This window comes from Penicillium oxalicum, chromosome I, assembly GCF_001723175.1.
Source record: "Penicillium oxalicum strain HP7-1 chromosome I, whole genome shotgun sequence".
NCBI lineage: Eukaryota > Fungi > Ascomycota > Eurotiomycetes > Eurotiales > Aspergillaceae > Penicillium > Penicillium oxalicum.
Window position 1 is genome coordinate 340359 of NC_064650.1, and position 15131 is coordinate 355489.

Sequence of the window (15131 nt, forward strand, 5' to 3'; positions counted from 1 at the left end):
CTTCGTGTCCTTCCAACGTCTTCCAATTTTCTGCCACGACAGAACACCACCAATCATTACCTTCAACATAAAACCCACATCGCCAAAATGCATGGCCGAAAATCCTCTCGATCCTCTCGATTCTCCAACTCTCCCTCCCCTCCACAGCGCCCTGCAAAGAGGCTCCTACGGGATGATCTCAGAACACTGTCCGAGAATACGCCTGAGCACCATGACGAATATTCTCAGTCCTTGATGAAAGGTGGCCATCCTCCACAACATGATGCTTCTCCATCAGATGATGAGGCATCCGACCCTGGTCCAAAGGTCCCATTGTCTCCTTTGTCCGAGTCCGGATATCAGCTCGAGTTTCTGGAGCAGCCTGTGAGCCCAGGCAGTATTTCCTGGCAATTCACAGAAAGCCCAGCACGCCTCACTGGTACAGAGAAAGAGACAGAGGCGTCTTGCTGGGAGGTGCCTTGTGCACCAACGCCGGATGGCTTTCGAGGCAACGTTTTCATCAAGCCACGTGCAGAAGCCTGGGTATTCGCAATGGGATCTCAGGGGTGGAGATCAGAATCCAGAACCACTGAGGTTTGCCTTGACATCCTGTGGACTGACGCTTCCATTGTATTTTTTTCATGTGCCGCTGGAGCAATTGTTTGGCAAGAGTCTTCAACGGGGGAATGGATGTCAAGGCGATGTCCTTATCCTTACCCTGTAGTGAACACGACAGTCGTAGAGATTTTTGCCGTTGTCAACGCCCTGGAGATTGCCGTTGACAGGGTTCGCGAGTGGCAATTCGCCCAAGAGAACGATGGCTCAGGCAAATTTCGGCACGAAGTGTACGTCTTCACCGACTCGGAAGGCGCACTGAGGGCGATACAAAGAAGAAAAAAACGCCGGCAGCATGCCGCCGAGTTACATGCACTGGTTCAGAATGCCGTTGACAGGAGCATCGAGCTTGAAGAGCTTGGCGCTCTTGTAGAACTGCATCTGGTTCCAGGTCATAGAAACGTCCCAGGCAACACTCGCGCCAACAATCATTCTCGTACTGCAGCCCGTGACCTAGCTTCTCAGGTCGGTCTGACCTCACTTGAAGAAGGTATGCGGCTGTACCGAGAAGCTTTCACCACCCCTTTAATCGCGATACCGAGTGGGCCCTCTGTTCTCCTCTCCGTGGCGAATGCACGATGCCCGGGCAGATCTGTGTCCGAACCCCAGAAAACTGGCCAGGAAACAGACGGCTCCTTGTCAAATACGAACGCGGCGACGTTGGGCATCGGATTCGTTCAGCTCGTTGAGGATTAAACGTCCTCAGATGGCAGCGAACCTGACAAGGCAGTAAATGGTAACCTGAGGCCTTACTGGAATGCTGTACGAACGAGAGGGCTCTGCGACTCACCTCCAAAATCTCATTTCAAGGAAACTACAGTCCATCCGAGATTAACTTTACCTTCAACTTTTGATGAGTTGAAATCAGAGAGCGAATGGGAAAATCATTGCTCAGCCCCCGGAGTGACTTTGAGCCGTCAAAGTTTCAAAACAGTCGCCAGCCCCGTCAAATTTGCAGGTGGACCGAAGTGAGACCAACTTTGATGTTATTCGCAGAGCAAGATCGTCAAGTGGGAATAAACAAACTTGATCGTGGTGGTGCAAATGGGTATGCTGAGGGCAAGGGGCCCTTGAAAGTCTTTTCTGTCGGTTGTGGAAAATCGCAGCCTCGACATCACTGGGAGATCGCCTTGTTCATTTGTCTACCAAGTCGTCACCTGCGTCTCGACCTGACTTTTCTGAATGTTTGTGCTGCCGCTCGAAGGCAGGGTCGATCATACTTCAGGTTACAAATTGGCGGCAAAGCCGCGCATTCAAGCGTTGTTCATGTCAGATTTCCTGAACTCAGACTCCTTGGCAAATATCTGAAATTTGCCCACTTTTACCTGACCAACAAAGCCTCTTCAAAACTGCATGGACTGATATTTTACTGGCGAAGAAAGCGAGGCTTTGAGAAAATTCGAAATCAGTCACCGGTGGAGAAGATACAATTTTATGTGTTCACACGTGGAGGGAGTTCTCGTTCTAATCGAAATGAATACGCCACAATTCCCGGTCGCAGTCAGTGACGTACCCGGTCCGAGTATGAAGCATTGCTGTGTTGTCACTGATCAAGAGATCACCCTTCTCCCATTCAAACCGAAGACATACTCGAAAGTCATACATGACCCGATCGATCACCTGTACCAGACTCGCATCTTCATTCTCAATCTTGACATCGCACGTCGAGAATTTGGTTTTTGTTGAATCCCAAGGTTGGTGCCATCTGAGACACGGAAGGCCTGTGATGGGATGTTTCACGCATAATGGCAGATTCTTCATTTTTGCGTCCCAGAAGCCGTCATTTTCCATCGCCCATGTGACTTTCTCTAAACGGGCCGCATTCCATGGTCGTGGGAGATATCTCCAGAATAGCCGAGAACTGGCGAACAGCGTATATCCACTGCCTTTGGGGGCTGTTGCCGGGCAGGTAAAGAACTGATAACCTGGCGGACGCTGGACTTTCTTTACCTCACCCGTCTCGGGATCGGTCACCTCCTCAAATTTGAACATCCCGTCAAAATGCATCGGCATGGCCTCGTTGGAAGTGACGTTGTTCCCCATCTTATCTGCACGACCAGCGTCGCGAACTTTTTGGATGATGCCAAAACTCCAAGGAAGAATTGTGCCCAGATCGGATGCCGCTTTCACATAGAGGTCCTCATTCAGTGTGTCTGCGAAGCCACGTAAGATCACAGGAGACATGGTGTTTGACATCCGTCTCACTTTGTGCATTGGAATCTCGGAGATCGAGGGCCGTCCGTGCAAATTATCAGCGTCGGCCGGACGAATGATGATACCGCAGGGATAGAGGTGCTCGAATTCGACCGAAAGACCATTCTCATGCCAATCGAAGATGCCGGATCTTTCCCGGAACAAGTACGGTTGGCCATTTTTGCACACTAGATCGTGTGTTTGACGGACGTCTTCTGCATGTGCCGTACGATATGAGCCGTCTAGTCCAACAGCGACAGATGCATGCCACGGAGTGAAGCCAAGTGTCCCTCGGATCTGTGGAATCAGGGAGACCGATAACTTCCTCTCCCCTGCTGACTCATGAATGGACAGGCGCACATAGTCACCCCGGTTGGCCTTGATTGCGGCAGCAAACATCTTCCCACGAATGATCATCTGGCGGGCAATCTGCGAAATTTGGGACTGTCTAGCTCGCTTGGAAAGACCTTTGGATTCTTCTTGATGAGCTAGATCCTTGGTGAGAAACTTGATGTAGCCGCGATATGTCAGGCAAGTATCGTTGTCAGTCTTGATGGCTTCGTCCGCGTTGAACGTTGGATCCCCAAAAGCAAACATCAACTCGCGTCGCAGGCAACTGGCATGTGCTAGGTAAGATGCCTTTGCAGATTCGGCATTGTCACTGGGAAACCACGGATGCTCGAGAAGCTCGAACAGTCGGATGAACTTGACGTTGGTCAGACCCTTCTCAACCGCCATGCTTCGCAAAGTCTCCCCATAATCCCAAACGACTTCATCTGGCACCCCCAGGATATCTAGAAAAGAGATGAGCAGAGTGTCCAGCTCTGACGATCAAATCCCCTGTGATCTTGCAGGACTAACATACCATTGTACACTAACCCATCCGAGCTAATGTATACATTGGCCCCTGGCTCGTAGGCTTGAGCAATGTTCTCACACAACCCGTTCAGATGGCAAAGAGCCAACTCCTCACCAAAGTCAGGCAGCACACCCAGGACCTTGTCACGAGAGTTTGGAGACTTGAACGGAAATGCGGGTAGTATCATTCGGATCGGTTGCTGACGTTTGACCTGCTCGGCAACAACGGGAATGAATGACTGCAACCCTTTCCAAGAGCCCTCGGTTTTCTCATAATCCATCCCATAGCTCTCGATGACTTTCAAAATTTCGACTGCCGTCTTTTGAGCCTGTGTAAGGTTGTTTTGGAAAGACCCGGCTGATGAATTTTTTGTGAAAGCATCGGAGACTGGTTTCGTCGATGTACAGCCATCAGTGATACTTCCGTTGAAATTGATCATGCTAGGTTCAGCTAGGAATTTCGCACCATTGATGGAGGCCAGGCTTGAAGGATCAGCGACGGCATCGACCTTTCCCATGTTCGAGGGTTCTGATCGAATTGGTTTCTTTACAAATTGAGTCGCAGTCATTTCCGCATCCGGGACGGGGGCAATCATGATGATGATGCCAGTCGAAAAACAATTCCTACTGAGTCAAATGTGAGATGATGAACACAGCTGATGAATGGAAAATGTTATGGATACAAATTTTGCGCTGAAGCTTGCTTCTCAGGGTTTCTTGAGCCGGTGTTGCTGAGGAAACAAACCAGTCGCTATATATGCGCCAGTGTCGACTTCGACCGCGCCGAAGAGCAGGTAGAGCTTGGAGCACCACTCAACACAGACAAGCTGAAACGTTTGACTTCAATTGACCCTCGAGGGGAAGTTATGGTTCTTAGTCAGAGGCTGAGCAGGGTCAATGACAGACCGCCACTCTGGCTGGATCTGTGCAACCTGAGCTGGGGAGTTTTCACTTTTCTTTGAACTCGATGAAAGGGCTGGCCAATAGTGATGGTTGGCTGTGAGCAGAGTATTGAATTTATCGAGTTAGATGGTCTGGGCTGCTTACTCTATCGGTGAGCAATTGTGCAATTGACCTAAGTGGCGAAAGACGTCGAGCTAAAACGAGCCCACGAAATGGGAAACTCTCAGTCCCAACGGGGTAAGCCAAGATCGTATACGACCTGGGAGCCACGGGAATTCGAGCATATCCGCGGTAAGAAAACCCCAATGGCGATATCTTGCGCTGGTCGACGATATGCTGGTGACGAAACTTGCAGTGATGTGCAACCGTGAATACTCAGCGCAGGGGAGATTTACGGTGGTCAAGTCGAGTCACCCCTGCCTCTTTCATAGCAAAGCTTTACAAAGCGTCTATTTCACTTCCCGTTATTCGCTGCAAGCGAGCTGGCGATACGACGTCTCGTAAGGTAAAGTTAATAGCACAATTTTTACTACCCAGAGAAGTGCCCTGGATTTTCGTGCTGACTCTACAAGCCGTGCTGAGTATGAGCAAAGTGCAACCTCAAGTGACGCAGATCTCGTATCCGATTTGCACGCAGAATGAGATACGAGTATGCTACCAAGAGCTCATGTTGAATTATCTGAATGTGGTGTTCAATGGAGTCCGAGAAACCATTGATGGTCGAACGGCGGTCTAATTCGCAGCTCGTTGCGCGTTGATCATAAAGTGATTGGAATATGCCAAAGCAGACCAATACTGAGAGCTTATTTCTTGGTATCATTACAGCGCAGGATAGATCTACCCAGACAATGTGCGCAGTACTCAATTCGAATACCAAAAAAGGGTTCAGGCAAACCACAAGGCTACACAGAGACCTGGTATGGATTCTAATAATATGGCACTTCAGTTTGCAGAGTCAATTTCTTTTTTCTGATTTGGTCCCTTCACTCCCCACAGGAAAAAAAACCACTAATTTAGTTGTTTCCAATCGTATTCCATCACCCGAGAAATAAACGAAACCATCTCCGAATCAGTAAGCAGACGGACAAGGTAGAAACTCGCATCAAGACCAGAGCTCACACCACCGGCTGTAATGACTCGTAATGAGTTCTCTTCCAGAAATCCTCCATCCACATAGCGCTTGAACACTACCTCTGGAAGTTTGCGGTCTTTCCCCCCGAATCGAGCACAAAGTTGCTGAAGCGTATCTAGCGCGCGGTGGTGGGTGGTCACAGTCAATCCTGAGAGAAGGCCGGTAGCACCCACCAAAAGAGCCCCAGTACAAATCGAAAACAAGATCCTAGGACGCTGCGGATTGAGTGTGGCGGGGAGACTCGCATAGGCGCGGATCAGCTGCACTTCAGGGATGCTGCTCTCTGCCAAGAGTTGTATCACAGAAGGTGGCCCTCCCGGCACGATCAGAATGTCGTACTGAGAAAGACATTTCCGCGCCTCATCCAGCAGTACATCGACCTTGAGAGTCAAGCAGTTTGCGGCTCGTATGAGTGACGTCCGTGCGATGGTATCGAATGTAAACATCCTGTCAGGGCTGTCGGGATTGTGATTGTGCAAGGCATGCGACAATACTTCAATGGGGCCCGCAAAGTCGAGGATGTCAACCCCCGGGAAGAGTAGAACTCCAACATGGTAGTAATTCTTCTCAGTCGCAGTAGCCATCGCTTCAAATCTGAGGATTTCACGTGGAAGCTGGGGGCTGCCTTTGGGTACTAGGAGAACCTCTGGTGTCAAATAAACCCCCAAAAAAATAAAAGAACTGAGCCCTCTGTCAAGTGGGATGCCAAAGACGTAGGCCCTCGGTCAACGTTTGCTGAAAAGCCAAGATATACATAGCCATAAGGTTGCCATGCTGACACTGCAAACGTGTCTTTCATGCTGGGGGAAGGCATCCATGACTTGAACGTTGCATTTTCTCTTTTCTTATTCCATCTTGATCCCCTTTTTGAAATGGACCGATGCCGTGTCACCGTGTATAGATAGCATCCACCCTCCGATGGCGCCGGGATGGAACCGCTGGGACCAGAACTCGTAGGAGGAGTCGAATTTGGTCAGCATCTCACGTCACTGCTCCAGAATCGGACTCGGTGCGTTGACACATGTTCCAATGAACCAAGACCGTCAGCTTCGAGTGTAATTCAAGCATGGCTCGGGTCCTTTGAAACCTGGTACATATCGTTTACATTTCTTTGAGTCCAGCTCCGAAGCTCGTGACTTGATAAGTCACGAGATCATGGGTGCCTACGGTAAGCACATCCATCCTAATCCAGCGTTGGTTTCTCACCAGGCGACTTATTTCTAGTACAGACCAAGAATATTATGATGATGAGGAGATTTCAAATACGGAAATGGGCTCTCAAAAGATATAGTCGCCGTCTCATTCTACATCCTTCTACATCCAGCGCATGTTGTGTCCATGCGGGCGCTGTCCATTTTCGGGATGTGGTCCAAACGATTTCCCCACAATTTCGATCGTTCGGTTGGTGGGGGAGATTCAAGATGTTGGAGTAAATGCACATTTAGATAGCATTTGAACAGGCCGATCAGGCGAATAAATTGGCTGGAGCATTTTTCGATCTTCTGCAATCACCTTCCATCTTAAGCCCTGGTACTCTTGCTTCAATTTCGGTCCCAGAATCGCCACGATGAGCTCAGTCGATTATCAAAGTCATTTCTCTCTCGCCAACATCCCGTTTGGAGTAGCTTCATCCGAGAGTCACCCAATGCCGCAATGTGTGACGCGGTTGGAGAATAAGGTCATCTTTCTCGCCGACTTGCAGCGCGCCGGCATCTTTGCCGGTGTCGCAGGTCTCTCGGATTCTGTTTTTGAAGAGTCAACCCTCAACGAGTACGCAGCGTTACCAAAGTCCACCCAGCGCGAAGTACGCAAGGTGCTACAAGAAACACTGGCCAAACCCCTACCAACGGGTTTCTCCGAAAAGTTGGGCGCAGTGACACTTCATATGCCGGTTCAAGTGGGTGGATTCACAGGTACGTAGGGGGATCGTTTTCAAAGGCGAGAGGTTAAACGTGAGTATTGGAAAGAGGCTGAGTCAACCTGCACTTTAGATTTCTCTTGTAGTCTGCACCACGTTCGAAATGCAGGCCGTGCTATCCTCAATGACGAAACTCCTCCACCAGGCTTCTTCAATTTCCCAATCGGATACAATGGACGAGCCAGCACAGTGTTCACTTCCGGGACTCCGGTGGTCCGGCCGAAGGGACACTTCTATGACCGTTCTGCTCCCGGCGAAAAGAAGCCTATCATTTACGGCCCATCTCAGGCCTTGGACTACGAGTTGGAAATAGGCGTCATTGTTGGCAAGGGAGTCCCTCGCCTACAAGGCTTGAATGCGAAAGACGCAGACGAGAATATTTTCGGATTTGTCATCCTGAATGACTGGAGCGGTAAGGAGCCCTGGTCAAAAATTTCCCTGAACAGCCCCGGGGGAGGCTGGAGTGGTACAAAGGCTGACATTGATTTGTTACTTTCGGGTTGTATAGCGCGCGACATTCAAGGATGTGAGATGGTTCCATTGGGACCGCTCAATGGCAAGTCATTCGGTAGCAGTATTTCACCGTGGATCGTAACGCTCGATGCCCTGGAACCGTTCAGAGTTCCCGGTCCAAAGCCAGAGCGCGTGCTCGCAAGCCACCTGGAAGATGCCGACGTATCTAGTTATGCCATTGATTTGAAAGTGGAGATCATTGCGGCTAACCACACGACCAAGATCAGTGAGTCCAACACGCAAGACCTGCACTGGAGCGGTCGCCAAATGGCCGCCCACCTGGCAAGTATTGGGGCCGACCTCCAAACGGGAGACATCATTGGAACGGGCACGGTCAGTGGTCCCGTCGATGGTAGCTACGGCTGTCTCCTCGAGATCACCAAGGCTGGCAAAGAACCGATCACCCTGGCCGATGGGTCAAAGAGGCACTTTTTGCTTGACGGGGATGTCGTTCGCATGACCGCCGTGGCTGGTGACCCCGGGTCCGGTGTAGGTTTCGGAGAGTGCGTCGGTGAAGTGAAGCCCGCCATTTAATTTAGGCGTTAAACAGCCATGTATCGTTAAGCACGATTGGGCACAAATAGTGGCATCGGAATCATTGAATACATTTCGAACCATGTTAAATGGTTAACCAAGCATACTAGCGGAACGTTCGGCGTAATTGCATGAGGTATCGGTCCCGTGACTCTGCAAACCAAGGATCCGGAACGCTCGTGCAAAAGATCAATAATATTGATTATGGATCTCCATTATGTCGATCAGCACGACACAGATATTGCTTCAAGCTTGTCCAACATCGAGGATCACAGTGAGGACTGCTTTAACCCCAAAGTGGCGGGTGTATATACTCAGAGGCACGATCAAGAATATTGGGCATTGTCCATTCGCCACTGCCAGAGCTTTCTGGAGTAGGAGGAGGTAGAGATCCAATACTAGGCGTCATGCTCGCAGATACAGGCGGGACGAAAGATCCCATGGATGTGGGTGCGGTGGGATGAAGGCTCGACTGGGGGAATAGAGCGCTAGAACCAGTCGTGCCGCGAGATTGTTGGGTCCCGAAAGCTGTCAGCAGCTTTTGCAGGGCTCGATGGGTCTTTGCCAGCGACTTTGCCCATTGAGTCTGAGGTTCCGGGTTGACCGCAGTAGGAGATGTGGGGTTCGCCATGGATTGCCCAGGTCCGTTGGGCTTGGCCACGCCAGTGACGGAGTCATAAGTCGATAGTCCCGCAGGCCTCGAAGTAATACCGCTGCTGGTGCCAGTGACATCAGTATCGTATGCGCGCTCGTGGCTTGCTCGTTCAGCGATGATAGATTCAAGTTGACGGAGAAGGCTCCAGACTTTAGGTTCCAATTTTGCTTCTTCGACCACAGCAAGAAGGAAGGCGGAGCTGATTGCTCGTTGCAAGGCAATCCACGACCTGGCTGCATGCGAACTGATCTGATACATCTCGATATAGGCCTCAACCGTAGTCATAAGATTTGAGACACAATCTCGACGCATGCTAGCCGTGGCAGCACTATTCGCATCTACGGTCGGCTTTAACGATGGTCGGCAGAGCTCGGATGAGAAGTAAGAAGAGTGTAACTTCAGCACAACACGCTCGAGATGCTCTGGCGAGTTGGAGCAGTATTGCGCATCTCGCAGATGTGGTTTGGCTTCAACCATGATTCTCTGGATTCTTTCCTTGTACGCTTGGATGCTCTCGAAGGTAATTTGAGTGTGAGGACTGAGCATACGAATTCGAACAACCTCTAGAGCGAGGGATATCACCCGGCACAAGGTCTCGAAGTATGAGAGATCGCCGGCTGTTGAGCCTTCACGATAGGCGATTTCTGGCTGACTGACCGCGGTTGTGGATGGGCGGTCATAAGACAATGAGAAATGGCTATCCTGCCATGCCATAGACCACCTGCGCGAAAAGAAATAGTGGATCAGTTAGTGCCCAAGATGGAAGACCTGAGAATGATAAAGCTTACCAAACGTGTCGACGGCGGTATCGCTCGAGCGAAGAGAATCTGCTAGATTCCACGTGTAGCCCAAGAGCTAAGCCCATGCGAAGAGTCATGCCCAGTAGAACATAGGAAATTCCGGGATTCATATTATACGACAGTACGTTCCCGATGACAAGAAACGTCTGAATTGCCTCGATGGTAGGCTGAGATAGGAAATTAGTCATTCGCAGACACTGATACGAGCAGCAGACTAGAATATTGGTCAGTTTTATGTCAACCACCAAGACATCAAGGCAGACATTCATACCATAGACTTGTGAGGTCAACTCCCGCTCTTTGCTGCCCAGGTCAGACGATTGACAGCCGGAGGCGAGTACAGCAAACAGCAAGCCAAGAAAAGCAATATTCACACCAAAAGGCTTCTGCGCCTCATCGATGTTTTCACGATACACGCCACCCGAAGCCGCCCTGTTTTGAAGCAGAAGCTCAAGCGTTTCTTGAAACTGCTCACAATCGTCGAGTACAGGATAAATTGCCCCAGCGATATCTTTATAGTAAAAAAAGAATCTGCAATATGAGTCAGCTTGTGAGTTGCCGGCAGTCGGTTGTAGATGCGGCGCAAAACTTACTCTCGGCATTGCTGGTCGCTCGGCAGCGCACTGCACACAGCGCTGATATCAAAGGATGACATGTCCGATGACCAAAGGTCTACGAAGGGATATGTCGCTGACTCATTGTCAAGCCCGAGCTTTGGCAATATCCCGTCCTCCAGAAGTGTCTGTAGTTGATCCGATCCTGACTTGTTGTTCAAGATATAGGCAAGAACCGAGCGCGATCCGAGATGAACGGTGCCTTTGCCTAAAGTGTTGTTTGTGTGGATGCCTTCTCGTTCGGGCGACGCAGCTTTGCCGCGAGAGTCTGTGTCGCCGTTCCGGACACTCCCTGTGCCACCATCCGTCCCAAAATGAGGCACTTCCTCGGCGCGTTCGAGGCCAACTCGGAGCGATGAGATGGTTGATTCCATTTCCCGTAATCGATTTCGCACATTGTCCCACTCCTCCCTTGCAATGGAAACCCTGCCTCCTGCCCGTGAACCGCCCATCTGACCTGAAAACCCTTGACCAGGATCCATCTTCAAAGGCACATCGCTGTCTTCATGGCCGTGGTAGTTCCCATATTCTGCAGTAGACCCTGCCGAGACTCCCTCGACGGGACTGCCTTGAAACACCTGTGCACGTTTTTTCGCAGGGCGTTCATAAGAGCAAAGATCGGCGTGGTCGCGCTTCACGCAGCCATCGCATGGGAGATTTCGATCGCATTTAACTTTACGGGCGTGGCATGGATAGCACGCTTTGGGTTCGCGCGCCTTCCGCTTCGTTCGAATTATAGCGTCCACTTGAGATTGCGGTAAGTCGGATACTGATCTGGAGGTCGCTCCAGAAGTTCCCGGTGCATCCGAGGGCGAATACGGACTCGCTTGAGTGTATGGCGATGCCATCTTGCCCCAGGTCTCTTATCCAAGCTTTCCTTGCTTTGCTGGAATCGTGGGGGAGTCGGCACTCGAGAGGTCACAATTATGGAAATTTGCGTGCAAAGGTAGATTGAGACAGGCCGAACTCAGTGCGAAGGATTCATTTCTGTTTTCGAGGAGCAAGAAAAATCGCCTATCATCTCACTTTGATCTCCAGCTTGACATTGTGGGTGGGGAGCCAATGTGGACATCTGCATGCGAAAGAGATTCATGGAGACATCGCCCCCGGTTCCATATCGATAATCCACGTGACGGAGGATCTGATCTAAAACGGGCGAGGCGGAAACTCTAGTTTTACGTCACCTATCCGATCCGCCTCTGCATTTCTGGCATCCACGGTTTTCTGTTTTTAAAAGAAGATATGGCCGCGTTGGGCCAAAAATGAAGCATGGGTTCGTGAATAGTGTAATTAGAATTTCACAACTTGAAGATTCGAGTCTTTATACTTATTTCTCTAGGTTTGATGTAATTAGCGCCAACAACACCCCCGACACCTGCCCCCATATTCAACAATCATGATGTTCGACAAAAACGGCAAAAGACCAATTCCAGCTCCATTGCGCCCGAGGTGAAGCCCAACCCTTCATGTATAGCTCAGATTCGTAAATGACGACGTCCTTGACGTACAACGTGTAGGTCGATTTTGAGTTCTATCGCTCAATTAAGCCTTCCCACCTTGCTTCTCCTCATCGTCACTGAAAGCAAATTTGGAGAATTGACGAATAGAAGCGCCCTTGAAGTAGAACACGTAGGGAATAGCGCAGCACGCTAAGGCGAGGAATGCGAGGAGGGAACTGGCCCACTGATAGCCAAGTCGAGCGTACATTTGCTCTGTGAACAAGACGGTTGAAGCACCCCACATGGAGCGAAGGAAGGTCTTGGCTGCCAAGGCCGAAGCCGCTTGGTGCTGATAAGTATCAACTGGAATTGATGCAACTCGTGAGCTGGTGTTCATTCAATAGTTCGCATAGAATTGCGACTTACCAAGGTAGTTATTGGCGGAATTATATAAGAAGATGAAGCCGAAGCCAACAGGCAATCCACCAATTGCGGGACCAAACCAGTGGATACGAGGATAGGAAGTCCAGGCGAAGATGAACAAGCCGACCGGAATGAGCCAGCAAGACCACATCATGGGGATCAGTCGCTTTTCAGCGGGGGGTTTGCCACCACACTGCGCAGAAATTTTCAAGTAGTTCTTGTTGACGGCGGGAGCGCAAGCAGCGCTCAACAGGACACCGATTGCAAGTGGAATAAACATCAAGCCAGTGCTTGAGGCACTCCAGCCTTTGCCCCCTTGGTAGACGATGGGATAGGCGACGAAGAACATATACAAAAGGCCGTACAGGACTGACATGTAGAGGGAGATGAAAAGGACGATAGGCTCCAGGAAGAGCAGCTGGAAGGGTCGGAACATGAAGATGCGAAGTCTCTGACCCAATGGACGAGGGTCAAGTTCGGTCTCTGTGGTATACTTGGGGTCATTCTGGGACTTTCGCAATTTGGCCGCTCTTTTCTTCAGCAAGATTGGTGCATATGTCTCGGGGACAGTGAAAGTGATCATAACCCAAACAACAAATGCCAAAATCAACTGGAGCCAGTAAAGCCAGCGCCAACCGCAGGCGTCTCCCAGAAAGCCTCCAGCCAAGGGACCGATTGCAGGACCGATGAACGGGGCTGCACTGAAAGCAGCCATTGGTACACCACGCTCCTCATTCTTCCAAAGATCGGACAAAGTTCCTCCAACCAAGGTCATGGGCGCACTGAATGCGATACCGTCGATGAGTCGGCAAACAATCAATGTCCCGATATTCTTGGCAACAGCACACGGTATGATAAATATGACTGCCACAAAGAGTGTGATTGCATATACCGGTTTTCGACCGACCATTTCGGATGCGGGAGCGAAAACCATAGGTCCTGCATAATAGAGTTAGCCATCTCTTCACTGTCAAATACCCACAGCTGCGCAGTAAGACTTACCGACACCGAACCCAATCACGAAAACCGTGATAGTCAGAAGGCTGACTTCTCGACTCACGCCCAAATCCTCCATAGGTCCTTCAATATCTGCAGTGATGACACTACTGCAGAACGCAACCACGAAGCAAGTGAAGGCGACGACCATAGTGCAATACCACTTATAAGCTTTTGACCAATTTTTTGGGTTCTCAGGATCATCGATTGTGAAGGTGACCAATTTCCAATCTTCGAGCCGCCCAGTAGCATTTGACTTTACTGGCTTGATGATCTCTCCTGTGCGTGTCTCGGTCACGTACTCGCGGAGGTCGGCGCCATCGTTTAGTTCACGGACCGGGAGATCGAGGTAATCAGTTTGCCCGGGGCCAGATCCGATCAATGAGGTATCTCTCGAGGGCGATAAGGTTGAATTTGATGAGTCTGACATGTTCATCTTGTGTGAGTTGACACTTGAAGTGCTGCTAGGTTGGGACAAGCCCGTATAGTTGGCAAGAAGGGATGAACAATCGAGATGGCCTTAAATTTCCTGGGAGTAAAAGTGTACACTAGGAAGCACAATATCATGTTCTTATAGTCCATTACGATGAATTGGCCAGACCTGCAAATTTGAATCATGTCAAACTGAAAGGAACTTACGGCAAACGTCAACGGCGAAGAGCTTCCGAGTATCACACGGTTGTCCATATCTCGATAAGAATGCCGCGAGGCTTTGCCCTTTCGGGTTATCCTCGCCTGCATGGTAATGTCACGCTAGCCATATATGGAAATATGCCACGAAGCTGGCAGCAGTCTAGCCCGAGTATCAAATTTTCTCCTTAATTGCAGATGATTCCGTGATTCTAAGCATGTTGACTAGGCTTCGGTTGTTTTGAACGATCGAGTAATAGATAAAGCTCTGATCTTAAGGATATAATTTGGGAGTATGTGCATGGTTCATACCGGCTTGCGTCTGTCATGTTGCCTAGTTCAGCGCTGTGAGGCCCGCTAGAAATATCGTCCACGCATTCTCAAGCTAGACTAAAAAAGCTATATAAATAACCAAATATCTCTGGCAGAAATCTTGGTAGCTCTAGCGAGCTATCGAGTGTGAGGGTTGAAAATATGATGCTTTTACCACGTTCTGCTAATAGATCCCATCTTTGCGTGCCTCCTCCGCGTTCGAGAACATGGTGGATACATCGGAGCATATTACTATTCCAGGAAATGCCTATTTCATCACTTACTCGATTTGGAACTGAAGCACGGCTTCTGTCCCGCCACACCCCGGAACAACAACCGACGGGACAGAATGATCTATGCCAAGGTTTGCTCTTTTGTATGGACAGTCATTTGAAAGCTCCCTGTGCATTGATCAGATACTTTCTGAATGTGCCAAAAATGGTTTTTGTATGGAGGAAAATCATTGACAGCTGACATAGTTGAATTTGGTGAGGCATACTGTATGTAGTTGTCGGTGCGATAGTTTATGATTGAAAGTATACGGGTCCGCGCCGCCGCGATTAAATAATTTACACAGCCCTGCCCTGGGCATTTCAACTTAGGCGGAGGGCCTGCAG

The 15131-nt window shown here is 49.9% G+C and overlaps 6 protein-coding genes across 6 annotated transcripts; 2 read left to right on the plus strand and 4 right to left on the minus strand.

Moving 5' to 3' along the window:
- Positions 1–87: 87 nt before the first annotated feature.
- On the plus strand, positions 88–1290 carry POX_a00111 (uncharacterized protein; the record flags this gene model as incomplete). The annotated part of the gene is made up of 1 exon (XM_050109060.1): positions 88–1290. The coding sequence occupies one exon, from the start codon at positions 88–90 to the stop codon at positions 1288–1290; it is 1203 nt and encodes a 400-aa protein (XP_049972828.1).
- Positions 1291–2058: 768 nt separating this feature from the next.
- On the minus strand, positions 2059–4241 carry POX_a00112 (Isocyanide synthase xanB; the record flags this gene model as incomplete). The annotated part of the gene is made up of 2 exons (XM_050109061.1): positions 2059–3581; positions 3653–4241. 2 exons carry the CDS (start codon positions 4239–4241, stop codon positions 2059–2061), a joined length of 2112 nt encoding a protein of 703 aa, XP_049972829.1.
- A 1315-nt stretch (positions 4242–5556) lies between these two features.
- Positions 5557–6264, minus strand: POX_a00113 (Isonitrile hydratase-like protein xanA; the record flags this gene model as incomplete). Its single annotated transcript, XM_050109062.1, has 1 exon — positions 5557–6264. The coding sequence occupies one exon, from the start codon at positions 6262–6264 to the stop codon at positions 5557–5559; it is 708 nt and encodes a 235-aa protein (XP_049972830.1).
- A 983-nt stretch (positions 6265–7247) lies between these two features.
- Positions 7248–8645, plus strand: POX_a00114 (uncharacterized protein; the record flags this gene model as incomplete). The annotated part of the gene is made up of 2 exons (XM_050109063.1): positions 7248–7593; positions 7672–8645. The coding sequence occupies 2 exons, from the start codon at positions 7248–7250 to the stop codon at positions 8643–8645; spliced, it is 1320 nt and encodes a 439-aa protein (XP_049972831.1).
- Positions 8646–8931: 286 nt separating this feature from the next.
- POX_a00115 (uncharacterized protein) lies at positions 8932–11562 on the minus strand (the record flags this gene model as incomplete). Its single annotated transcript, XM_050109064.1, has 4 exons — positions 8932–10021; positions 10089–10314; positions 10372–10631; positions 10694–11562. The coding sequence occupies 4 exons, from the start codon at positions 11560–11562 to the stop codon at positions 8932–8934; spliced, it is 2445 nt and encodes an 814-aa protein (XP_049972832.1).
- A 694-nt stretch (positions 11563–12256) lies between these two features.
- On the minus strand, positions 12257–14008 carry POX_a00116 (Major facilitator superfamily multidrug transporter NAG3; the record flags this gene model as incomplete). The annotated part of the gene is made up of 3 exons (XM_050109065.1): positions 12257–12516; positions 12580–13515; positions 13579–14008. 3 exons carry the CDS (start codon positions 14006–14008, stop codon positions 12257–12259), a joined length of 1626 nt encoding a protein of 541 aa, XP_049972833.1.
- Positions 14009–15131: the final 1123 nt, after the last annotated feature.